The 26,657-nt window shown below is 39.8% G+C and overlaps 1 protein-coding gene across 17 annotated transcripts in view; it reads left to right on the plus strand.

Moving 5' to 3' along the window:
• Window positions 1–457: 457 nt before the first annotated feature.
• Window positions 458–26,657, plus strand: part of GPATCH2L (G-patch domain containing 2 like) — a 64,596-nt gene continuing 38,396 nt past the window's right edge. For 8 of the 17 annotated variants that reach the window (XR_005018634.1, XR_005018632.1, XR_005018633.1 and 5 more), the window contains exons 1-7: window positions 461–544; window positions 2,718–3,389; window positions 15,624–15,688; window positions 20,420–20,596; window positions 22,168–22,247; window positions 25,023–25,090; window positions 26,458–26,512. Coding sequence is in view for 9 of the 17 variants with exons in the window: in XM_036842095.1 (XP_036697990.1) it covers window positions 2,728–3,389; window positions 15,624–15,688; window positions 20,420–20,596; window positions 22,168–22,247; window positions 25,023–25,090; window positions 26,458–26,512 (1,107 nt within the window). In the remaining 8 variants the exon portion in view is untranslated. Of the gene's footprint in view, window positions 545–2,717; window positions 3,390–15,623; window positions 15,689–17,870; window positions 19,982–20,419; window positions 20,597–22,167; window positions 22,248–25,022; window positions 25,091–26,361; window positions 26,402–26,457; window positions 26,513–26,657 lie in introns of those variants that run through there. The other 9 variants (XR_005018635.1, XM_036842093.1, XM_036842094.1 and 6 more) reach the window with 5 other exon arrangements.

Consider the following 26,657-nt stretch of genomic DNA (forward strand, 5'->3'; position numbering starts at 1 on the left):
ATAATCCAATACTACTTTGTTTTATTACTCAAGCATGTGTATCTTTAATAGTCTGAGCAACTCATTCGTGCTACCCCCGCAAAGGCTGTACAATTCGCATGGTTAAGAATGAGGATCCATTTCCCTAACTTCACACACCCTGTATAAAGTAGGTCAGCGATCAAGGGCAAGGCCGACGCCCCTCCCTAGCGCCCAATTTCCTGACGCCTCCGAGGCAGACGAGGCCTGCATGGGTAGGCCCTTCACCAAGATGGACACCTCAGCCACATAGGCACCCCCGGTCCAGTCAGCCTCTAAATGCCGCCCCTCCTTGCCCCGTTGCTTTTCTTCCGGGTTCTCGCGGCCCCGCCCCCAGGGGCGGAAGTGGGCGGGGCCGCGGCAGGAAGCGCTGGGCCGGGGCGGGCCCTCTCGCGCAGCCTGTCCCTCCCATTCCACCACCGCCCCACCGCACCGGCTCAGACCGGAAATGAGGTCAGAGAGGGAAGCCCCGGTGGGGAGACTCGGCCGCAAAAGCCGCGGCCGTCGGAGGTGGCTGCGGCAGCGGGTGAGGGGGACCGGGAGTGAGGGGGTCGGGGCCCAGGGGGCCCGCGCCAGCGGGGATCAGCGTTCCGGGCCGCGGCAGAGCGGCCAGGGGCGCCATGGGGCCCCAGAGGCTGGCGGGAGGGGAGAGGGTGGCGGGGCCTTGTTTTTCAGGGCCCATCTCCCCGATCCGGGGGATGAGGGTCGGGCCATCTCCCGGGCGACAGTCACCTTCTCTCTTCTCTGCTGTTTGGCTCTTTTGAGCTGGCGACAGCGTGAGGGCTTGGTGTCCCGAGCCGTGGTCGCCCTAGTCCTCGGGGGCGGGCCCGGGCGTGGGGGAGTCCTTCGAAACACGCTTTTTCTCACGGATGTGGCCATGTTGCGACCCTTGAGCACGGAGGGAGTTTAGTCGCCAGGACTTGCATTTTGGCAGTTTCTGCCCTGGAAGGGCTGACCCCCTGCCCCTGGTCACCCAAATTGAGAGGTTGCCTCGTGCCTCCCCCAGCCCCCTCCCCCAACCCGGTCGCCCCCCCTCCCCGCCTGACCGTGCGCCTGCCCGCTTCTCTTTTTACTTCTGCTAGTTTCTCGATCCTTCCGTTGCGTGACTCGGACAGCCTTTGTCTCCCCGAGTGCTTGCCTGGCCCCGGGACCCTCTCGGACTGTGCATCCAGGGAGGGTGGGAGTTCCAGGGTTCTCCTGTCACCTCCTGTTCGAACTGCAGCCTTTAAGCCTGGCATTCGACTGCACAGTCAACTGCAAGTTGTTTGGTAACTTCGTTTCACGTTAAAGTTTGTACAGTTCTGCTTGAGTTTTTAAAGCAGTAGTTCTTTATTAGGGAAATAGGTAAGTGCGTCCCCACTTACGTATTTTGGTTTTAGAGACAGTTGTCTCCCAAACCCCAGCCATGGTGTTTTAAACTACTTATTGCTTAAATGAGTGTGGCTTTTGACACTTTGAGAAGTTTTGTTTGGTTGGTAGTTTGGGACTAGGTGTCCCCGTTGCTCCTCCTGCCTTTAAATTGGTTGGCATAAGGATAGCATGAAAATAGATTTTAGAAAGTCCTTTGCAAAATGTAAACTGTATGAATGGAACTATGGTCTGAGAGTGGCGCCACAGAGTTTTAAGCTCCAATTATGGTCTTGAAATACGTTGGACTTAACAAGGGCTAGGGAAAAGGTGCTAATTAATTTAAAATGTATTTAATTAGATGTTGTACGAAGTATATTAAATGTTTCCCTTTAAAAAGGCATTTTGAAAATCGCTCCTCCTGCTCTCAGCCTCTGGAAGGTTTGCCTGTGAAGTGATGTATGATGGTTTGACAAGAATGAGTTGAAAAACAGGAAACTTTGGGAAGCTGTTAGCTAGAAATCTTAGAGACCCCTCTTATCCTTGTCATTTCAACCTCAGTTATAACGTGTTTTTGTGTGACTGTCTGGCACTAAAGCACAAAACTTGGATAATCACTTAATTTATTTTCTGAAGGATGGCAAGAAGACTTAAATGTTGCTAATTATTCACAAATATATGACATACTCTTTAAGGCTCTTTTCCTGGTAGCTTCTGGGTGGTAGTTGGGACCAGAATGGGTGCAAACTTGGTCTTTTTTTTCCATGCAGAGTACAAACCTGGGTCACTACAGATTCTTGGAACGCTAAAACTGCAAGCAGCCTTCCTTAAAGTGTGTCACTAAGTTGTCTTTCTCTTCCTGCCACAAACATTCTTATTAGTGACCCCAGACCATAGAACGGTCTTTTCATCCATGGTTTTGAAGTTGAGTGTTTTTCTCCTCCTGTTTGGACAGATGAGACATTCTCTAATCTTTTTAGATCTGATCATCAGGTAATTTAGTTTAGCAAGTTTAATTGGGGGAAAAGGGGAATGACTGATTTATTCCCCTGAGTTTGCTTGATTTTACTAATAACCCAGTTGTCATCTGGTGAGTATTTTGAGTTTTTGTGCTTTAAGAACATGCTGACTTCAGGCATTTAACAAGGGCCAGATACCTATTTTTAATGGCTTAAGGGAGTATGGATGGTAGGAGTAGAGTCTAAGGGTAGCCAGGTGAAAGGTGACTTTATTTTCTGTAGATAGGGTGGACTCTGCAGTGCCATGATCTGTTTTAAAAATTATTCGAAAAGAACAGATCCTATTCAGTCTTTCTTCTTCCTTTTTCTTTTTTTTGAACCTCCTTTTGGCAGATGTGGCCTCATGGATGAGCTGGTACATGACTTAGCCTCAGCCTTGGAGCAGACATCTGAGCAGAATAAGCTTGGTGAGCTGTGGGAGGAGATGGCGCTGAGCCCTCGGCAGCAGAGGCGGCAGCTTCGCAAACGGAGAGGCCGGAAGCGCCGTTCAGACTTCACTCACCTGGCAGAGCATACCTGCTGCTACAGTGAGGCCTCTGAGTCAAGTCTGGATGAGACCATCAAGGACTGTCGAGAAATGGCCCCAGTCACCAATTTTAGTGACTCTGATGACACTATGGTAGCCAAACGGCACCCAGCTCTTAACGCCATTGTTAAGAGTAAGCAACATTCTTGGCATGAATCGGACTCCTTTACTGAAAATGCGCCTTGTCGACCGCTCAGGCGCCGGCGGAAGGTGAAGCGCGTAACATCAGAGGTGGCTGCCAGCCTTCAGCAGAAGCTCAAGGTGTCAGATTGGAGCTATGAGAGAGGCTGCCGGTTCAAGTCTGCGAAGAAGCAGCGTCTGTCCCGCTGGAAGGAGAATACTCCCTGGACCTCATCAGGTCACGGGTTGTGTGAAGCAGCAGAAAATAGGGCTTTCCTAAGCAAAACGGGAAGGAAAGAAAGGATGGAGTGTGAAGCAGATGAACAAAAACAGGGCTCTGATGAGAATATGTCAGAATGGTGAGATCTCCCTTACTAAGTCATAGATTTTCCTGGTTAACTTTACCTAAAGCACAAATCCACAGTCTTGATGAGTTCAACTTTCTTTCAAACCAGCCTCTGTAATACTGACTTTGTAGCTCTGCTTTAACCAGTCAGGTTGTGTTTAGCTTCTTAAAGTACCCTCATGATCCTGTTTCCCTACATCAAGAAGGCTATATTTTATAGAAACACATTTGTTTCTAAAAATCATTTAAAACGTGTCCCTCTTATTTTAAAAAACATTTTGCTGCTCTTTGTGCCACGTAGTTCATACACAGATACTGTTCTTTAGAACCAGGGCCTCAGTAGAGGCTGGTGTGTATATGTATGTGTGAGAGGGAGAAAACACGGGTGCCAGGCATATGGAGTTTGTAAATGTTCTTGGTAAGCTGCCTTTACCCATTAAGAGTCATGGCTTTAGATATTTCTGGACTATAATTCTGTTCTCTGCTACTTACAGTTTGACTGTATTGAGTTTAACATTCAAGTTGTCTGAACACATGGTAGGCTTTGAAAATAACAGGGCTAAGTCCCATCAGTCTTACACCAAATGTCATCGAGCCAGAAAAATCTGTCTCTAATGGGTGCATGTTTAAAACGTCAGTATAGTTTTTGGTGACTTTTAATTTTTTACATCTCAAATAGATAGTCCTAGGGACACTGATACTCCCCAGCTTGATACTTTAATATTATTATTAATATTAATGTGTGATATCTGTTTCTCAGTGTGGATGCTGTTGGTGTTTTGGATGGGGCAGTTCTTTGTGGTGAGGGATGTCCCATGCCTTGTAGGGTAGTTGCCACCCCTACGTTGTTCCCATCACCCTTCACAGTATCAAAGCAAATGCTTCCATGGGTGCTCCCTAAGTGGGTTGAGTAGTCCCAATCGAGGACCAGTGTATTCTATTATTGTTAATATTAGTTAGCATTTATTAAGCGCTAACTGTGTGCCAGGCACTGTACTATTGTGCAGAACATATATTCTTCTTTAATGTTCATAACTCCCCTGTCTGGTAGGTACCACTATTTGTATTTTATAGACGAGGAAATAGAGGTTATGAGTGTGGAGATAATTTGCCCAGGGTCACCTAGTAGCAAAACTGGGAATCAAACCTGATTCCAAAGCTCATAGTTAACCACCATGTTTTGCTATGCTTTGAGCTTGCCTTTGCCATGGCACATTTTCTGTCTCATCTGAACTTTTACAACTGTAGAACAGATGACCTTTCTTAGGACTTGGCTTCTTCTGACGTTTGTGTGAAAAACAAAGGCATAAATCTTAGGAACTTGGAGGTGAGGTTTTGTCAGTAACAGGAAAAGCTGTTCAAGTCTGTATGCCTGTACCTTTCATGGGTGGTTTTAATCCAGTTTTAAAAATTTTTCTTAACTAACTTTATATTTGTCAGGCTGTGCAACTAGGTAGGCTTATAATTTGGCTTTCCTGATTTTCCTCTAATGTATATTCTAAGGCCTATTTACCCAATTTATATGTATAATTTTGGATTATAAAGCTTTTTTCCTTATCATGCTATTTTTAATCAAACAAGAAATGCCTAGTTAACTTGTATCCTTCACAATGTTGAAACCCTCAATTGAGGTGTTCAAGTTTGTTTCAATGTCAAGCTTACATACTGAATAGTAATCATCGTACTGTTAAGAATGTTTTGGGATGATATTTTTGGATGTATGTATTTCTTCCCCAGAATTTCTTGCTAAACTATGACTTAATTGTGTGTGTGAGCGACTGTTAACTCTGTCTGCTCTAAGATTACAGCCCAAGTGTGGTTCCAAATGCAGAGCCTGTAACCTTGCAGTGAGGCACTTCAGTCTTTCTAGGTCCTTCTTACCCCAGATACATCTGTTGCACATTATAGTCAGGTTGTGATAATATACATCTAGAGCTTGGATAAATTGAGGTAGGCAGCAATTTACTCTTTCAAAAATCTGCTTGGATGTGCCAGTTTGTTTGCATACAGATCAAAGTGTAGAACTTTATATCAGAGGTATTGAGGGTTGTCAGAGTATATGATCCAACTTGTGAAATTATTAAGATGAAGTTGATCATTAAGCTTTACTTTAGCCCAGTCAATAGATAGAGTTCTTTTAAAAAGCATATGTTAGGTGTTTTAGGTTTGAAAATCTGTATCTCAGAGAGCTTTATTTCTACTTTCCTTAAATTTATTCTGCTAACTAAACATAGAGTAATTTTAAGCTTAACTGATAATTCTTTTTGCTTTTCTGTTTCTGTTCTTCCTTCCATTCTATACCAATCAATCCCTCAGACGTTCTGAGGAACTGAAAGTGGTTATGATGTAATAGTTTTTTAAAGCCTTCAAAAAGCTCACTTATTATTTTAATATTTTTCTTTGCATGTGTGTTCCATTCTAAAATGGATCAACTCTTTTAAAGGATTACTTTCTACTGATCTTTATTCAAATTGTCTATATAGCAGCTATTAATTAGGTGAGTTATAGCCTAATTTTGCTTTATTCTTCACTAATACATCATTCATTTGTTCCCCTTGAATATAATTTAGCTTCTTTTCTTTCATAAGTGAATTGGTTTGGTGATGGCCTGAAGTTACAGTTAGGAGCCTTCCTAAGGTGATGTATTAGAAGCCGATCTCACAGGAAAGAAAATATTCCCTTCTGTTGGAAGCCAAGTGACAGAGATAGAGTGCTAAACCTTCCCCCTCCTTCTCTAGCCCAAGCTGACCTTCTGCGCCCCTTGGTGCCTCTTGTTTTCTTATTTTTATAGAAAATCAATATCCTTTCTGCCACAAACAATAGCTCAGAAGCAAGAATAAATGGTAGAAAGCTGAGATCTCTGTCCATCACCTCTCACTTTAACTCCCCCAAACTCTTTAATTATGAGGGTGCTTTGCTCCAGGTGTTTGCGACAGTAAAATTGCTAAATGAGGACCATTTTAACCAAAGATTGGGTGATCAATAACACTTTATAGCAGTAGCTTGTTGGATCAATAGCATTCATTATTTCATGGTTAAGGTAAGTAGCCTCCTTTGCAAGTGGAGGTCATTAATCAGGGGTGACTGGAGCTGTGGAAAAGACTCTGTGTGGTAGGTTGAGGATGTTCTGTTTTCTATTCTGTAAATAGGGATGCTGACCAAGAGGATATTTACCATTGTTGAAGATTGTACCGTTGCATTTGAGAGTATTGAGTCGCTAGCATAGAGTGCTTCTATAGATTTATTCAAAGCTCTGCTACTATATCCTTAGGAACAACTGAAAAAAAAAACAACTTGAGAGATAGATTTGATACTATTGTATTTGAAGATCTGTCTCTTGAAAGAAATGTTAGGATTATTCTGTGACTCCAGAGGAAGGAACTAAGACTCATAGGTAGAAAGTACGGAGTGTGAAGTGTTGCCTCAGTATAAAATACAACATTCTGAAAATTAGGACTCTATAAAAATGAAGTGAGTTGTTTTACCAGGTGATGAGTTCTACGTCACTGGAGGGATTCAAGCCTGGGCTTGATGACCACTTACTGAGTTGTTGTAGAGTTGGAGAGGTTGAACTGAATGACCTCTCAGGTCCCTTGCAACACTGAGATTCTGTAATTCTTTTCAGTCACAACCTCCTTCCCATCATTGTAATTTCATATTTTAAAAAGCGTCTGATAAGCAGCCTCAACTGCCCCTAAAATATTTATGAAGACATAAAACATTGCAAACTCACATCACCAGAGATCAGGACTTACTGCTGGCTTACTGCCAAGATTTTCTCAAACTCCAAGGCTGATAGAACTGCGCTGGAGAGTGCAGTTGGAAGCCCACAGCAGTGCTGAACCTGCCCTGAAGGTCGGTAGTGAGGCCCTGCATTCTTTCTCTATAGTCTGCCCTTGGTTCAGAAAGGCAGGGTCCGGTTCAGTCAGAAAGTTGGGCAGCTACAGTTTGAGCCAGAGTGTTTTTCCACCCTTTACTTGCAATCAGTATCTTTCAGTTTCTCTTTGGAGGCTGTAACTCCCAGAATATACTTGGATAGGGAATCGTCGTGTTATCTGTGTGTGTATTTGTTCTGAGGGATAGGAGGCAGTCATAGCATATTGAGTTCTGGGAAATACAGTCTCCAAGAGTAGTTTACTGTTGGCATGGACAGAGAAGGAAAAAACACTCTTAGTAGTCGTGCATTCTGGAAACTGGAGTGTTTTATATACCTTCATTTATTGTAGACTCCTGGAATGGGCCCAGAATCAGGCAGTGAGGGTCAGAAGAAGATCCTGTCTTAGTCCCACATAGCTACATGAGATAAAAGCCTACCAGTGACACTGGGGATTAGGCTAGGGCCTCTGCACATCCTCTTGGCCAGTTGTAGATGTGACAAGAGCATGTTACTTGTATCCAAGAAGTAGAGGATGGAACCAGGAGTAATTTACATACCCTTTCTGTTGGCAAATACCAAATTCTAGGTAAACCGGTTCTCAACAAGAGGCTTTTGGACAAGTTATGCAGAATAAGGGAAAGGGAACATCATCCTGAATGTTCAGTGGAAGAACACATCTTTGAAAATGACTGCCAGTGGAAACCAGAAGAACATTTTAGAAAATCTTCATTAGGATGCAAGGAGATATAATCACTTTGAAACAGGAGCAGTAAGTCATAAGGACAGAAAGATAGCTATTTGAAAGCCCAGTAGTATGGGAGGAAAAAGTGTAGGGAAATTTGAAATGTAATTGTAATGTTAAAATGAAGGACAATTCTTTCTGCAGAAAATTGAGTTGATGATGTGGAAAACTTTTGAAGCCCTCCCAAAACGCACAGAGAGGAGATAAAAATGAGAGAGAAGGTGATAGATCTGGAGGACAGGGATAGAGGGCCCAGTCTGCAAGTACGTAAATACTCCCAAGGAAGAAACCAAAGCATAGGGATAGAAGAGTGATTTTAAAAATATAACTGAGGGGAAAACATGTTCCTGTGTTGAAAAAATTAAGCATACAGATTAAAAGGGAAAACTAATGAAAAGAGACCTCTACCTAGACATATCCTGGCAATATTTTTGCATTCTGCATTGGTGGTGGGAGGGGAGCAGTTATAAAGAAAAATCTTTAAAGGGATGAAAATAAGGTTGACGTTGATCCCTACGGTACTAAATGTGAGGGGCTATCGACTTGCCTGTAGAATTTTGAGGGCCAAAGTCTCCCACCTTCCCACCGTGAATTTTATATATAGCTAAGATAGATTTCATATGGAAAGGCACTAGAAAGACATTTTCAGATATTCAAGTCTCAAAATATATGCTCTTTAAAAATTTACTCTGAAAAGATATTTCATCTAACTGAGGATGAAACTGTTAGTTCTAAGAAAAGGTAAGTCTTAAAAGGATGGGTGGACTTCTCTAAGGCACAGCCCACGGCTCAGTAGCAGAGTCCTGACAAAAATCATTATCTCTGCAAAGTATACCTGATTGCAGTGGCCACGCTAATGAACCTGTGAAACTAGAGAGGTTGCTGCCTTCTTTTGCGGTGCCATCTGAATGAAACTGAAAAACAAACTACTTCGTTATACATTCTCATAACTTACTATGAGAGTAATTTTGCGGTTGGTGTGAGATATTTCTCTGAAAAACCTGTCCCTCAGTCCTGTTTACTTTCAGAATCAGAAATCTGATTACATATAGTTACAAGTGTAGCACCTCAATCCAGAAAAAAGAAGGAAAAAGAATTGAGTGGAAATGTTTTGGGTGATCGGTCTAGGAGTGACCTTTCCATTTTTTGTAAATTCTAGGACAATTAAAAATTTTTGTTAAGTGTATTATTATTTAATAAAAAAATTAAAATGAAAACCCCTTAGTTTTTAGCATGATGAAGTAAGACATTAACTCTATCCTGCTTGTTTCTTTTAAAATTAGATGTAAAAGACACCTCTTATTTAATAATCTTAAAGGGGTGAGAAACCCAGGTGGTAAAGTTACTGGTACCAACTTTTGAATATAGATGATAAACTAATTCTGTACCTCCTTACTGTAATTGTGACAAGTATAAACTACTTTGATTCAGTTCTAAGTTTACAGTTTTCTGTGGTTAGGAATATGAAGGAATTAGCAAGCTCTCGGGTCAGAGGACAAGCTGTGTTTTCCCCCTCTCAGCTGTGGGAATTCAGAGCTTTAACTTATAGAAGTTAGAAACTTCTCGTTAGGGCTAGAAAGGAGGGAATTATTTTCAAAAAAGAATTCATAAAGATGCTATATTATCTGTTGCTGCAGAAAAAGTTGCCCTAAAACTTAGTAACTTTATAAAACATTTATAGCCTTACAGTCTGAAGTCAGGAATCTGGGAACGGTTTATCTATGTGATTCTGGTTCAGAGTCTCTCATACTTTTGCAATCAAACTGTTGGTCGGGGCTGCAGTTGTCTCAAGGCTTGGGTGGGGCTGAGGAGTCCACTTCCAAGCTCACTCACAGGGCTGTTGGCAGATCTCATTTTCTTATTGGCTGCAGGCTCGAGAGAGTCTCAGTTCCTTTCCACGTGGGCCCCTCTACAGGGCTGTTAGCATTCTTAAGATATGGTAGTTAGCTTCCCCTAGAGCAAATTGTCAGAGAGAGGGAGAGAGGACCTAGTCTCAGAAGTGATGTACTGTTAGTTACATCTGCCTGTGCTACTGGTTACACAGCCCAACCAGGGTGTGAAATACCAGGAGGCTGGCATCACTGGGAGTCATCTGGGAGTCTGGTTACCACAGGTGGCCACTGGTCTTCTGAAAATTTTTCCTAACTTAGTGTGAAGCTAAATTCAGGAATACTATTCTCAAACTAATTATTTCCTCAGAACATACTGAGAGAATGTTTTTACTGTGATTTCAAAGGAAGGGCATTCAGGAACTATAAAGGCAAGCAAAGTATAGATCCCTGAGAATGTATTTTGTTGTATTTTAAGTAAGTATACTGAAGATGAATGTTTATTTTTTAAATTTAAGATATGGCATTAAGGGAGAGAGCTTCTTTCTGAAGTGAGTTTGTAATTCGTTTTCTTGATGTTCAGCACATAGGATGCATTTTTAGCTGATGAGCTCTTGAAGGCTGGCCCTATCCAGCAGAAGTACACAGGCTCCTCTCCTCCTCTGAAGTGGTTTCCCTTAACCATGATGTCCCACCCCCTTCATCCCTCCACTTTGTTCATCACTCTAGATGAGGGTTCTCACCTTTTGGGCCAGATAATTCTCTGTTGTGAGGGCTATTCTGCGCATTGTAGGATGTTTAGCAGCAACCCTGTCCTCGACTCGCAAGATGCCAATAGAATACCAGTTTCCTCTTCCCCTCTCCAAGTCCTGACAAACAAAAATTTTTCCAGATATTGCCAAATGACCCCGAGGGCTGGGGTGGGACAGGAAGGTAGGAGAAGGGGGACAAAATTGCCTCCAGTTGAGAACCACTGCTCTAGATGTTTCTGGTACTGAGATTGGGTTTTTACTTCATTGACTCTGCTTTTACCAACAAGCATGAGTTTCAAATTAGAGAACTCAGTAAGACCAAAACATTGATCTCTTCTATAGAATAAAAATACTGTGATTTAAAAATGGAGAGTTATTGCTCATTTGAAAACAGTACCCTTTAATTGCTCTGAAAAGGGCAGGCAATTCGTTTTCAGAACTTGTAAAGAAGAGCAGTTCAGACGAAAACATTTAAAAATTTATATCAAAGTTTACAATGTTTAGCTAACTCTTTGCCCTGGAATTAATTATTTAAATGGACAAGAGGTATCAATTATGTTTTATTAGGCTTGATTCCTAAGATAATCTACCTCTCTGAAAATGAATGCGATACCCAGTCATCTGGTCTACCCAGAGTGCCCTGAATTACAAAGATGCTCAGGTGAGGTTAGATGGATGCATGCGTGACAAAACAAGAAAAAAGCAAAATGTTAATTGCAGTATCTAGGTGATGGAGTGTGAGTGGTAACTTTCAACTTTTTTGTGTGCTTGAAAGTCTTCATAGTAACAAAATGTTGGGAGAGGAGAGCTGCTGGAACTGCTGGTTAGGTTGACTTTCTTTACATTTATGTTATTTCAGTTGGATGTGGTTCAGTTGCTTCTAACAATATTATAATAATTAGATAATACAATTAATTGGTAGTCCAAAATCTAGGTTTTAATTTTGTTTGTCTTATTTTAAATGGTGACTATGCTTCTGAATTGTGGAAACATTTTTTTAGTGAAAACCATTATAGAGAAGTGCGATGTATTATTACTATTTTTACTCACATATGAATATTTTTGAGACGTTTTCTGGCTTCTAAAATGGGGTGACTTTCTCAGTATTATAAGGTTAAATTCTAGGCTTGCCCCACCCCTTATTTGGAGAATTTTCTTCATTGGAAAGCATTCTTTCTATGTTTTCACACTCTTCTCCCATAGTCTAAGTTTTTTATAAAATGCATGCATTTAAATTGTGGTTGACATGCTTCTTTGTTAGTTTTAGTGCTGGTTATAGCAGGGTCTGGTATAAACTTAATAAATGCTTACTAAGTGAATGAGTGAAAATATAGGGGAAGTAGTGGGGGAAATCCTTCCTCCTCCTTTTCCTGTTAGAGACTTTTTATTGCCCCAATTAAGAATTGAGTATTTTTGAATGACATATAAATTATCTGTAGGGTTAATACATTGCTACTCAAAAATATTTTAGAAATATTCTATGAAGACTTTTATATGCAAACTATTTATAGATTAGAATCATGTGAGAACAGGGAGTATAGAACAGCTCCCAAGGCAAAGACAGGAGGCATTGATGTCTCTAGGAGTTGCTGTCATTTTAGGAAAAGACAGGATTTCATTACCTACTATCTTTGTGGGCTTTGTCTTGTTACTTTTTCTGAAGATTAATAAAGGCTGAGTTTCCGTCTTCCTGACTAAGTTTCAGAGGACCATAGTGGAATGGACACTAAGGATAGGATCACATTTCTTTTTCCTTATAAAAATGAGGAACAGAGCTTTTTTCCTTGCCTAATAAAATTGCTCATAGCAAAAAAGTTATAAACAAATTTGAAGGTTTTGGAATAGGAAAAATGTGTAGTAGCCTGACATCTTTTAACTTTTTGACCTTGTGATCTTACAAGGGTACTAAAAGAAAATTGTTTTTATTGAAAGATAGGAGCTTATTTTTAACAGAATATTAAACATTATGTTTAATTAGCTATATTAACATTTTATAGTTGACTAAATCACTATTAAAATCCTATGAATCTAATTTTTTTAAAAAAAATCATAATCTCTGAGTCAGAAGTGAATGAAAGCCACAGGGCTGGATAGCTTTGGCCTGTAAATTGTAAGGGGAAATATTTACTTCTACTTCATAGCTAGCACTACATTTTTGCATGCTGTTATCATGGTGTTTATGTGCAAATATGCCATGAAGTTCCCATTTTCTTCCTCGGAAAATTATGCTAACAGTTTCTTACATAAAATTAGATTTCCACAATGCAAGTTCTTCTGAGGGAATAAGATGTTATCAGATGAAATACTCATTTCCAGATGGAATGATGATACTTTTATGTAATAAGTGTTCTTTAAGGCATAAATTATTTTCTCAGTGAGGAAAATATGTATCTGCCTTGAACACAGTCTTAAAATCCTGGTGATATTTCTGTGACATCATTGCCATTACTCTAATTAACTGTTTATAGAAAACTTACAAGTTTAGTCCAATCTCTTTAAAGAACAGTGAGTCTCTTTAAATACTGTTGACAGAAATAGAAAATGTACAGGGACAGGAAGGTTTTAGGTTACCAACACCTTTCTTGATCCAGCAGATTTCTTTGCGCTTACCCCCTTTATTTAGAATATGAGGAGAGAATGGAATCCATGCAAAAAAGGATCAGAGAAGCACTGTATCTTGTAGTGCTTACAGGTGGCTGGAAATGAATGAGGAGAAGAATTCATAGACTTCGTAATAAAACAATGGTTTTAATTTCTTACTTGGAAATATTCAAATAGAGGAAATATTCAAATAAATATTCAATAGATATTGCAGAGTAGACCTTGTAATACACTTAGAGCAGAGATCAGCAAATTTCCTCTGTAAAAAGCCAGATAGTAAATATTTTGGGGCTTTGTGGGTGATTCGTTCTCTGTTGCAACTCCTCAACTCTGCAGTTGTAGTGTGAAAGAAGCCAGAATCGATAGGTCAATGAATAAGCCTGGCTGTATTCCAGTAAATCTTTATTTATGGTCACTGAAATTTGAATTTCGTGTCATGTCCATATGTCACAAAGTATTCTTCTTTTGATCACCCCCCCACCCCCCCTCGTGATTTAAAACTATAAAAGCTATTCTTAGCTCACAGGCTATATAAAAATGGTTGACAGGCGGCTGTTTGCTGACCCCTACATCTCAGTTACTGATATGCTAACCAAGAAAGCATGTAACACAGTGGTGGAGTAGAATGTCTGTCTTATGGCCTGATGTGCTTTTTAAGCCCTCCTTAATATCAAGAGGAACTAAAAAATATAAAATATGCTTTACCTTCGAGGCAAGATGAGAGAAATTGATATAAGAGAATGTGTATTAAGACTCAGTGGAGTTAGAGTTAGACCACTAATATTCTTAGGAATTTGCTAAAAACATAAAAACAACACCATAAAGTTCAGCAGGCACAGTTCCTTGGACTCAGAAGTAGGAAGAATACAGTACCCAGTGAGGATGTCTTCCGGATTTAACTGCAGAGCTCTTTGAAGACTCTAAATCCATCAGAATCCAGCGGTATAGTTTTGTGAGACATTTCTTATAATGACATCTGAGAATGTTCCCACTTATAAGTATAGAGGAAAATAAAATGAAAGAACCTTTAAAGAAATCAGGTATGTTTTATTGGCTCTTGCTGAAACAAATTTCTTGGATCTGTTACCCAGAGACAAGCTTAAGTGAGGAAACATTGCTACTTAATTTAACCAGCATTTTTAGGATTTAGTATTGGCAAGATATTTGGAAATGTTGCAAAATACAAAATATTTTCAGATATTTGATCCAGAAATGTAGACTGGGATTTTGCCAAGACTATTCTTTATGCAGCATGGTGAGAATGCTTCTTCCGTCTTCTAGAGCACGTGAACAAAATTGACTAGCTTAGAAGGAAACATCCCAATCAAGGAAATCGCTAATATTGTGAAGAATAGAGAAATTTTTCTTGAACCAGATAAATCAAATTTGATGATTAGGTGGGAGAAATGCAGCATCAGAAGAGGCAGAATCAATTGTTGGAAGTAGCTCAAAATGAAGCTGACTTGGACAGAATTCTATGGGGCAAAAGTTTTATTTCCGTTTATTTTTTTCCATGCATATAAACAAGATGGGTTGATGGATAGATGGAGAGACGTGTGATAAAGGAAATAGAGCACTATGCTAATTGCGGAATTTACGTGGGGGGTATATGATGGTTTACTCTACAATTTTTTTTAATATTTATTTATTTATTTGGCTGTGCTGCGTCTTAGTTGTGGCACGTGGGATCTTTGTTGCCGAGTGCGCGATCTTTAGTTGCGGCATGTGGGATCTAGTTCCCTGACCAGGGATTGAACCCGGGCCCCCTGCATTGGGAGCCAGAGTCTTAACTACTGGACCACCAGGGAAGTCCCTAAAAGTTTTATTTCAGTGACTTCAAATGGAGTTTGTTTTTATATTTTTATTTTTAACCTCCTTTTTTGAAAATGAATTTTGCTGTATCCACTTGCTATGAAGAGAGACATTAATTTTAGAAAATACAGCTTTTGTCATACTGATTTTCTTTTTTTTTTCTGTTCGTGGATTTTCGTTTGCTGCTTTATAAATGGGAAAACTTGAAACATGCTGGATGTCTTAAAGTTGCATGGCTTCATTTGAAACCGATAGTAGACAGTATTTAAAAATAAAATTGGTTGGTAAATTTGTGTTGTTTGATATACCAAAGCAGGTTGAGATTACTTCTGTGAGCCTTAATAAATAACTTTCTAATGCTAAACTAATAAAGTGACTCAAGATCTTTTAAAAGTACTTTAAAATGTAAGTAAAAGTTTTACAGTTCTCCTCTTCTTACATTTCTTTCGTTTTTGGGGAAAATAAACTTACCCCTGTGACTTAACTATGAAATTTACATTTCTGATTGGCTAATGAGCTAGAGTGAAATTAGGGAAACTTGGAATCTTTCGATTTGAAAACCAGAAGACGAATGGACAGTGCTTTGTTTTTGACTGGAGCTGATGCATTCTCTTGTGTTTTACTCTTTTTTCAGTGAAACCAGCAGTGTGTGTAGCAGCAGTGACACAGGGCTCTTTACCAACGATGAAGGACGGCAAGGTAATCTTGATTCCAGCTTTGGGACATTGGTTCAGTGTTTCTGGGAAGATTCTAGTGGTTCTAGGAGTGCCTCACAGAGAATATGATGGTTGTCTATGAAAGTGGTTTTCAAACTTCAGGGCATAAAAGCCACGTGGGGGAACTGTTAAAACGGCAAGTTCCTGAGCTCCTGGAAATCAAATTGGTCTAGAGTTGGCCCCTGGAATCTGCATTTTCTGCAAGCACCTGTGGTGATTTTTGTGCAGGTAGTTCAGACTTTGAGAATCATTCATCCAGGGGGGTTATAGTGTCAAAGATGGAACTTTGAGAAGTTGCTTTTTATTAAAACCAAAAAATAACCTTCTGTATTACTGGATGTTAAGACATTCTTATTTTCACATATGGAGGATTTATTTTTTTAACCTTATTTATAAGTGGCCATAGTGTTCTAGGTGAATATATTATAGAAATTCTTTCTGAAGTTTAGTAGAGAGCACTGTGAATAAGGCTGGTGTATGTTAATTATCAGTTTTTTATTTTTACTATTTAAACAGTAATTTGATCCTGTCCTGTACACTTGCTTAGTGACACAGTAAGTGTGTACTGATAAGAATTTCTTATAGCTCCTTTGGACTGTAGTTTTCTTAATCTAAATAAGGGGTTTGTAGATCTTCTGAAATCCAGTGATTTTTCTCCAAGGGTTAAGTGATTGAAGGACAGAGACACGGCTACATGTCTAGGTTGATCCAGATAGGCTCCTTAGTAACTGAAGGGATCCTGGGACAGTGAGACTTAGGTTCCAAGTCCTAGTTTTGGAGAGAGACCGTGGGGGAGGTGTCTCACCCATGCCTCAGAGTTGTGGGCATAGATGGAGTTCATGAGCTTCCTACTATAATGGAGGCTGTTGTGAGTACATTTCTGTTCCTTTCTGATTCTGAGGGAGCTAGGTGTCATTAGAAGCTGTGTGTATATACTCCCCGGTGAGCTCTAGCTAGGGTCTTGATTCTCTTATCTCATACCAGGAAAGTCTGGTTGTCTTTCCATGAATGAACTGGAGCATACTTTCAGAATTACTTTTTCTTTGCTTTTACTACAGTATCCTAATGCATCTCTTAAAGGGTATGATGTGTATACAGAGGGGTAAGAAAGTGTGGACCTATTACAACCAATTAAGTTTTGGGCCTTTGGAAAGCCTTCCACTGATAAGGAATCCTTGGTATATTATGGAAGGTTGTAGAATGTTTTATAGCCCCAGCTTTCCTCTTTGTCTCTGCCTCAACTTCACACATTTTGGTGATATTTAGATACTTAGAGTTCTCAGCACAAAGCTATGTTACTTCCTGATTCTATGTCTTTGTTTATGTTGGTCTCTCTGCCTGAAATCTCATCTTCACCTTTCCTTGAATGGCTGGTCATCCTCCAAGACAGTTCTCATTTTGCTCCTCTGGGGCATATTTGTGGACTACATCTGTGAGTTTTGCTCTCAGTTTCTTGTTGGGTTTGGCCAGTAGGAGGCAACAGCAGAAGTATGGAGGGAGGGAGGTGAAAGAGATTGGGTGTATTAGTCAAGTTTTTGTTATGCTAATACTGTTTAACAGCCCCCAGATTTCAGTGGTTTACTACATTTATTTCTTGCTATGGGGCTGGGGGTTGGCTGTGGGTCAGCTGATCTTGCCTGGGCTCAGCCTGTCTCCAGGCTTCAAGTTAGGTTTGTATCTACTCATTGTTTTCTTATTCTGGGACCTAGGCTAAAGGAGCAATGGCTCTGTGTGGCATGGACTTCTTATGGCAGAGTACATAAATGCCAAGTGACCAAACCAGACCATGCATGAACATTTAAAACTTTTGCTTGAATCACATCTGCTAGTGTTTTACTACCTAAAGCAAATCAGATGACTAAGCCCCATGTCTGTGTCCATGGAATGAGGAAGTGTGCTCTGCCTCAAGGGGAAGGCTCTGTGGAATCCCAGGGCAAAGGAAAAGGGTGTGGATATATCATTCTATTATAGTGAGGTAGTGAAGAGTTGGAAACAGTAATGCAGTGTTGGATTAGAGCTGTCCCTGACTCCCTTTCTGTTGGACTGCTGGTTGGTAGGGGTTGTGTTCTTCTGCTGAAGGCTACCTCTCCTCTTTGGGCCCTTCTGCTGTAACCACAGTTCTCTTTCTGTGCTCTGGTAACCATTCTTTCCCCTTGCTTCTTCAGGTCTAGGAATGATAAAGACTCCCTGCTCTGCTGGCTCCGAATGCTTCAACATCCCTTTGGCTTCTCTTAGTACTGTCTATACCTATGTAAATAATCACTTCACTAAAGTCTCAAATACCCCATTCAAATGTACATGTTTCCTAAAGGGATTCTGACTGATACACTTAGTGTAGGCGTCATCTCCTAGAACCCTCGACTCTTCTTTCCCTGTACTTACTGCTTTCTTATCACTTACCATATTACACTATTGTTTATAGATGCATGTCTTTTCCATTGAAGCTTTTCAAAGGCAGGAGTTTTTTTATTTGCTACCACAATAAGTAACACATTGCCTGGCATATAGTAAGCTCTTAATAAATAATTATTGGGGAGCCCAGATAAGGGGAAAATCCTCCTTTTTCTCCCTCAAACAGAAGTGTACATAGAACCTCAAATTATAAAACAACTAAACTTATTTTGGTTAAAGCAAGGTCCTAGAGGAGCAGGAGGTCTGGAGCCTGATCCACTCAGCCTCTTCCTTATTCTCTGGCAGCACTCTTTTGAGGAGCTCCTGCATCAGGCATCCTAGTGAACCCAGGTTGAAGACTACTGGTCTAGATGAGATCTCAGAAGGTTCCTTCCAGTTCAGTGAGTCCCTTTCTGTATTATCAAAAATCTTGAGTGAATGCTTGAGAACCAAAAAAAAGAAAATTCCCGTATAGTCTGACATTTGTCATCAGAAAATATGATCTAGCTAAATAATACTATTTTAATAAATGGCCTGAGGAATGCTTATGAATAGGAAGGAATTAATATATTGACTTGCAGTGAAACTAATCATTGTTAATTCTGATGTCTATCTTTAATTCATCCTTGTACCTGGTTTGGTGAGATGCTTTTAGAGTAGTGGTTCTCAAAGTATGGTCTCCAGACCAGTTTAGCATCACTAGGGAACTTGTTAGAAATGAACATTTTTGGTCCTGTGTAGGCCAGGATCAGAAACTTTGGGGGTAGGGCCCAACAGTCTGTGTTCCAGCAACCCATCCCAGTCCTTCTGATGCACACTAAAGGTTGAGAACCACTGTTTTAGAAAAACAGCCTGTTGATGGTGTGTTTTTATAAGGGAACACTTGGAGCAACTTCTTTAGTGGCTTCTTTCCCCTTTTAGAGATCTCTGCAGTGATTTAAGAGTTATCATTCTCCTGGGTGTTAGTGGTCCATGAAACTGATACTTCATGAGATTAGCATGGCCTGAGCAGCTTCCTTGAGATCCAGTACCCATCAGAAAATGAATGCAGTATGAACTCTTTAGATGTTCTAGTAATAATTTCCTTCATCCTTGCTGTTTTGAAAGGGGTGTGGGGTAGCGGACATAAAGTTACCCATCTTACTCTTTGTGGGCAGGAATAAGCTCTTTGGGAAATTGAGATGCTATCATTGTAGCCAGTAGAAAGAAGTTTGAACCAAGCGTCTGGGCTATATGGGTCTAGTCTTGACTTTGTCAATAATCAAAAGTATGGCCTTGGGCAAATAGTATAACTTCTTGACAAGCCTTGGGGGCTTATATTGTCTTTTTGGTTAGTTTTTTCCTGGTAGCTTGGATTGCTACTGTCAAGATGATTTTGTGTCCCATTAATGAGGCATCAAGGAAGAAACAAGGTATGGATATACATTCTTTATTCACCTATTATGAGAAATACAAATGTAGCAGGAAATTCTTCAGGAATAGCTGGTTTTGAATTGAGAAACATTTGTGGGCTTTGAACCTCCAAGTTCATTTTTACCACTTAGAATGGTACATGGGAGGCAGTTTATTTTTGTGCTAAAGGCTTTGGAGTTAGTCAGGCTTTGGGTTGAAACCATGGCTTCGTCATTTACTAACTTGACCTTGACTTCTCTGGGCTTTAGTTGCCTAATTGATAAGTTGGAGTTAGTGTAAGGTTTGGAAGAGATAACAAATTTACAGATTTTTAGCATAGATTCTGGTAGGTGGTAAGGGCTTAGTAAATGGTAGCTTTATTAGTTTTTACTATCAAAAGCAGTCCAGTGTACCACAGTATGACATTTATGTGGAACTAGTTTGATGTCCCAGTTTTCATCAAAATATGGATCAAGAAGAAGTATCAAAACAATTTTTTTGTGTTTTGGCTTTGTTTAAAAAGTATAATCAGGGCTTCCCTGGTGGTGCAGTGGTTGAGAATCTGCCTGCCAATGCAGGGGACACAGGTTCGAGCCCTGGTCTGGGAAGATCCCACATGCCGCGGGGCAACTGGGCCCGTGAGCCACAACTGCTGAGCCTGCACGTCTGGAGCCTGTGCTCCACAACAAGAGAGACCACGACAGTGAGAGGCCCGCGCACCGCGATGAAGAGTGGCCCCCACTCGCCGCAACTAGAGAAAGCCCTCGCACAGAAACGAAGACCCAACACAGCCAAAAATAAATAAATAAAAATAAATAAATTTAAAAAAAAATGTATAATCAAACCCATAGCACTGAGAAGTCATCTTCATATTTGGTTTTTCATAGAGCATGTTAAAATTCCAGCTTATGATAGGATCTCTTTGCTTTAGGGGATGACGAGCAGAGTGATTGGTTCTATGAAGGAGAATGTGTCCCAGGATTCACTGTCCCTAATCTTCTGCCCAAGTGGGCTCCTGACCATTGCTCTGAAGTAGAGAGAATGGATTCTGGACTGGATAAACTTTCAGATTCCACATTCCTTTTACCTTCTCGGCCAGCTCAAAGAGGTGAGTTCTGAGGAGACCAAAATATACTTCACACTTATGTGATTCTTTCTGGGGAGAGTCTTCCCATGGCAAGCATACTCATGCCTGTAAGCATGCATTACCTATCTGAATTTTAGAACTAGTCCAGGGATTTTTCTAGAAGATTCAAGGGTGAGTCTCAAAGCTTGGGGTTCTCTCCATTCTTACCTAAATCAATCCATGGAGACTCTTGGAATATATATTAGCAGGGCGTTCCTTCAGCTTGCTATTGCCATTTGTGCCAGATTTAAGAAGCCTAGCAGCGTGTCACTGCTGCTTATCCTGCTGTGAAACTGATGGGCTACTGAGTGCCCAGTGGAAGCCTGAAGTAGTGGATCTTGGAAGATAACAGATTTCAGTAACAACACTCACGTACAAGGTATAATGACATTTTAAAAATGGATGATTTAAAAATATTTTAAAAAATATTTTATATTAATAATTCTATTATTGTGGACTGTAACACAAATACATATCCTTTCCCTTTGCTTTCCATCAATTATGATGTAGCAAAGTGAAATGGAAAGAGCCTAGGACGGGGAAGGAAATGTGGTAATACTCTGTGGTAATACTGTCTGGTACTGTCTCCCTAGCTCTGTGACTGTGGCAGAGTCACTTCATTTCCTAGGGACATCAGGGTCATCACTTAGGATATCGTGACAATGAACAAAACTGTTTCAGAGGTTTCCTTTAGCTCTATAAATTCATGATGTGAGGATTCCCAGTAGTCAATAATCAACCAGTTAGTCAGTTACCAAGTATATGTTGAGCATCTATTGGTGATCAGAATTACAATAGAGCTGTAAATTCCTATTCTGTAGCATTTCATTGTAATAAATTTGGGTGATTGAAAGTCCTTCTCAAAGCAGTTGGTTCTTGGTAATGATGCTTGGCTGAGGCACGTTGTTTGCTACCTTAAAACTTTCATAAACATTTCAGTGACCATTTCTAAAAGTTCTTTATGGACCACTTAAAGTACATACAAATGAACAAGAATAGGAAGAAGAAACTTTAAATGGCCTATAATCCCACACCCAGAGTCATTGATAACATTTTGGTGTGGATTCTTCCAGTTGTCTCTTCTATGTGTAGAACATATACAGCAATTAGAAAAATGGGATTATACTATACATGCTATTTTTACCTATTTCATGAATTAGAATATTTTTAAGATAATAGCTAACATTTAATTTGCAATTAGAAATTGTAGATAATATGTTATATTTGTACAGTGTTTTTAGTTTATAAAGTACCTTCCATGTGCTATTTCACTGAGTCTTCAAAACAGTCCTGTAAAAGAGGACTGAGCCAGTGATTATTCTTTTTTTATAGATGAGGATGCCTATGTCAGAGGTAAATGACATGCCTAAGATCATACTACTGGTGACAAAGACATGGGAATAGTAAATCATTGGCAAATAGCCTAGTGATACTAGTTTAAGGGTTAATTTAGTAAGATCTTGGGGGGGAAGGCCTTTGGTGTACTAGAAGCATATCATTGCTAATGAATCTTCTGCATTCAGTTACTGAGGTCTTTCTTCTTTTTTATTTAGGGTACCATGCTCGCTTTAATCGTCTGCCTGGAGCTGCAGCTCGATGCCTCAGAAAGGGGCGAAGAAGGCTTGTTGGGAAGGTGATAGCTGTCATTGTTTTCTAGGCTCACTGGGAAGATAATATTTCCTATGAGATTTGCGTACACTGTTGATAATCAAAGGTGCTGCAGAACTCCCTGGGGTTAATTAAGCCAGGTGTATTTTGCAAGTTCACAAGAGTGAACATTATATAGGGTGTGAATGGATACACACAAAGAAGATGAAGCTTGATTTATACAGAAGTTCTGACAAAGCAAACACTGTCATGACAGTGTCTGCTGTCTGTAAATCTACAGGCCTGATCTCTGTCTCTTCTTCTCTTTTGATTAATCGTATATTATTATTATATAAGTTGAAATACTCTTGGCTTCTTTATGACTCCTCTTGAATTCATGAATGCTTCTTTTGTTCTAACTTTGGTCTTTTATTCTAGAATTCATTAAAAAAGAAAAAAACTGGGCAAAAAAAACCTGTTATCAAATTTCAAAAGCCCCTCCTTGGCCATGAGGGAGGGATATTTACCATTTACTCAGTTCTGCCTTTGCCAGGGACTGTGCTAGGCACTCAGTTCACTTAATCCTCCCAAAAATCTTGTAAAAAAGATGATATTCTCTTCAGAGGATGAGGAAAATGGGTTCAAAGATGTTAAGGAATGTCTGATGTTACCCAGATAGAAGTGGCAAAATATAGAAAATTGAACCCAGGTCTACTTCTTTTTTATCTTTTTCAATTTAAATTTAATTAGTTATTTCATTTATTTTTTACTCTGGCTTTGAGATTGAAAATAGGTTAAGACTGGGGTTCATACCCAGTCAGAGAGGATTGTGGTGGACAAAGAATAAGGACAGGAGAGGCATTTTAGAGCATTAACGTGTTTGTTCACTCAGTAAGCATCTAGAGTGCCTATGTGTGGCAGGCTCTATGCCCAGCCAGGTATGTAGTGGTCAGAGCCACAGTCTGCCTGCCCTCAGGGAGCTACTGTTTCATAGATTAATCAGGGAACTGTTTTCTGTAGAAGAAATGAGGCTGTTTATTTTCAGATGAATTCATATTCTTTTTATCTTTAAATTCAATTTCAAATCTCTAATTAGAAAGACATTTGCTTATTGGAAGAATGATACCTCTTCTTTTGGATTACTCATTTTATAGGCGATAAAATGCTGCATTTGCTATTCTGAGAGCTTATTCTTACCAGGACAGCTAGCAGGGTAGGAATGCATGAGGGAGGCAGGAGGTTGGGAGTGGGGAGCAGAGCACTGGTTTGACTTTTTCTCTTTATTGGTTAGGCTTGACAGATGATGTTCTCCCTACCACCTACCTTACTTTGTTTCAGCTCCTATAAAATAAGAGCCTTCCACTTCCATGGAAGTAAATCATTTCATCCTGGAGGCTCCCTTTAGCTTGCATGGAAGGAAAGTAGGGCCTATTGGATGTGTCTTTAATGATTTCAAATGAATAGGATAATATTTACTTGTTTAATTCGTCTTCATCACCTTAAAGGGATATTTGTCATTTCTACCAGAGGTCACTGTTCTGCCCCCCTTCTTCTCCCTCCCCCATCTCTCTTCTCTTTTTCTAAATTGTAATCATAAATAATGAGTTTCATTCACAGCTCCCTGCCAGCGAGCTGCTAATTACGCAAAGTACTGCTTGTAATTTACACAGTAATAAACTGTAAATTTAAACATTACGGCACTTTAAGTTAATAATTTTTCTGCTGTAACAAATAGCTCATTTTTCACCCATCTTTTCCCTTGGCCCATTACCATGGCTGTGTCTGTGACCAGGAGGCATAGGTGTAAGGAGTGAAGGATATGAAGAATACAGTATGTGAAGCCTTTTCATTTAGCTCCAATCCCACCTGAAATCTGACCTCAAATTAATTTTTCTATAGCCAGTTCTGCTGAAATGTGTACCCTAATATTTAGGCTAATCCACACACATAGATGAATGCAGATAATAATGTTTCCTCAGAAACAAATGTGTTTGAGTACCAGGCTTGACATTTTTGACGTTCATGTCTATGACTTACGCTCTCTCATCTTAACACTTCCTCATATGTGCGTAACTCTTGCTCATGTACTGTTGGTACGCATCCCAACGTTCTGTGATAGATGTTCACTGTAAGTGTACTCACGTTAAATGAAGGGTGAGTGCCTTCTGCCATTTTCCAGTTTTTTGGATATGATTAGTTTCTGAATTGCTTGTGGTGTTACGGATATGATTTCATATTACAATCTTGAGAACCGGAAATTTAAGAAGCAATTTATACAGACTTCTATTTTTACTTTAGGACATGTTTAACAGGCAAAATACAGGGTGACGATTTTTGTAAGTTACAAAAGTCCTATGACGTGTATACATTTAGTTAGTAGATACTTAGGTGTTACCAGTGAGGACTCAGTAAATGTCCGATTATGAAGGCTCTTGAGGCTAAAATCATAGACTTTAGGGATCTTGGTGTGCTGGCCTGTTAAAAATTGGCTGCTGTTGGATTTTTTTTAAAGTGTTTCTATTTTGATACACTTTAGTAACTCTAGGAGGTATTACTCACTATATTAAAATACTGTATATAGTAAAAAAAATGTTTATAATGACTTTTTTTTGATCACTAGAGAAAAATAAGTTTAGAATAACATACAATACTTTAACAGTAGAGTACCGCAAAAAGACACTGTTGGATTTTAAGATTGACATCTGACTTGTGCTTTGGGGTTGCTGGTATAATTATGGGAAAGCATGAGCTTGATGACGGATCATACTTACATATTTGTTTCTGTGGTTAGATGACACTGTTATCTTCTTTGGCTTTTCAGGAGTCCAGCATGAGTAATTTGGGAACTGAGAGGATAAGCCACCTCATTAGTGACCCTCGGCAGAAAGAGTAAGTACTTAATGTATTTACTGGCTGTCTTAGCCTTTTCCTTGAAGGAGGCAGCAGGGGAACATTTTATGAAGGAACCTAAAAATTCGATTGTAGAGCTGAAAAAGAAGGTTTTAAAGATGGGTACTTTATGACAGTTAACATGTGTTTTTGTTTTTTTAATTTTTATTTATTTATTTATTCACTTATGGCTGTGTTGGGTTAAAATGGCTAACAACATAAACTCATGAGAGTGATTTTTTTTTCCTTTCTATACTAGTTTTTATTTCTTTGCTATTTATGTCTATAGGTGCTCCATTATAAAAGTAGCCTCCAATAAGGATATTATATTTTAAATTCATTTTTCTGTCTCTTAAAAATTTTTTTGTTCAAAATGGGTGATTGCTTCTGTATTCTCCTATATGGTCTTCCCATTTTTAGACCTCTAGACAGAGAGATATCTTTTTGTTCTAACTACTGTGATAAGTGCCACTGGAAAGCCTATGTGTAGCTATAGGAAAATCATTCCACCCTTTTTTGTGACAGCCTTGTCCCATAACATGATTGGCTCTTTGGTGTCTCTACTACATGTCATCGTCAGTATCCAGTTATACTCCTATACCCATCCAGCCTGGTTGAAGTTTTAATCTATAAAATAGGCAAGATGTGGTTTATGCTCTTGTTGAGTTGGGGATCCTGTTCTCATTGCACAGCTGAGAGTGCATTGGTGTCACACCACCATCTTGAGTTTTTTTAAGAGTGTCTAGGGCTTCCTTGGTGGCGCAGTGGTTGAGAGTCTGCCTGCCAATGCAGGGGACACGGGTTCGAGCCCTGGTCTGGGAAGATCCCACATGCCGCGGAGCAACTAGGCCCGTGAGCCACAATTACTGAGCCTGCGCGTCTGGAGCCTGTGCTCCGCAACGAGAGAGGCCATGACAGTGAGAGGCCCGCGCACCGCGATGAAGAGTGGCCCCCACTTGCCGCAACTAGAGGAAGCCCTCGCACAGAAACGAAGACCCAACGCAGCCAAAAATAAATAAATAAATAAATTAAAAAAAAAAAAAAAGGAGTGTCTAGTCTTCTGCATTCCATTAAAAGGCTTTTTACTTTGAGGAGTTATTTTCTGCAAAAAAAGTTCATACACATTTAACATCTCTCTCCTTTTCTCCTCCAACTCCATTTTTTCTCATTTCTTTGTCTTCATTAACCCACATCTTTTTGTCTTCTCTCTAATAATGTTCCTACCACTTCTTTTATTGTTTTCTTTCCTCTTATTCTCTCCCTCTCTTTAGTTTCTGGTTACCATCAGCTGGGAAAAGAGAACGAAATCAGGTGAGATTGCTTTTCTTTGTCATCTTTATTTTATCATTTGATTTCCTTTTCTTTAGAAAGAATAAAGCGTTGGCTTCTGATTTTCCTCACATTTCTGCTTGTGCACATGAGGTAAGGTTCTTGTTCCTTATGTTATTCTGATTTTCTTGGAGGACTGTTTTCCAAGAATATCTAGTATTCACTGATAAGAACTGTAGCTAATTCCCCTTTTTAGTTTCAACTTGTGACCTTCAGTTTATTGCTTATAACACATATT

Source organism: Balaenoptera musculus, chromosome 2, assembly GCF_009873245.2.
Source record: "Balaenoptera musculus isolate JJ_BM4_2016_0621 chromosome 2, mBalMus1.pri.v3, whole genome shotgun sequence".
In the NCBI taxonomy this organism is placed as follows: Eukaryota; Metazoa; Chordata; class Mammalia; order Artiodactyla; family Balaenopteridae; genus Balaenoptera; species Balaenoptera musculus.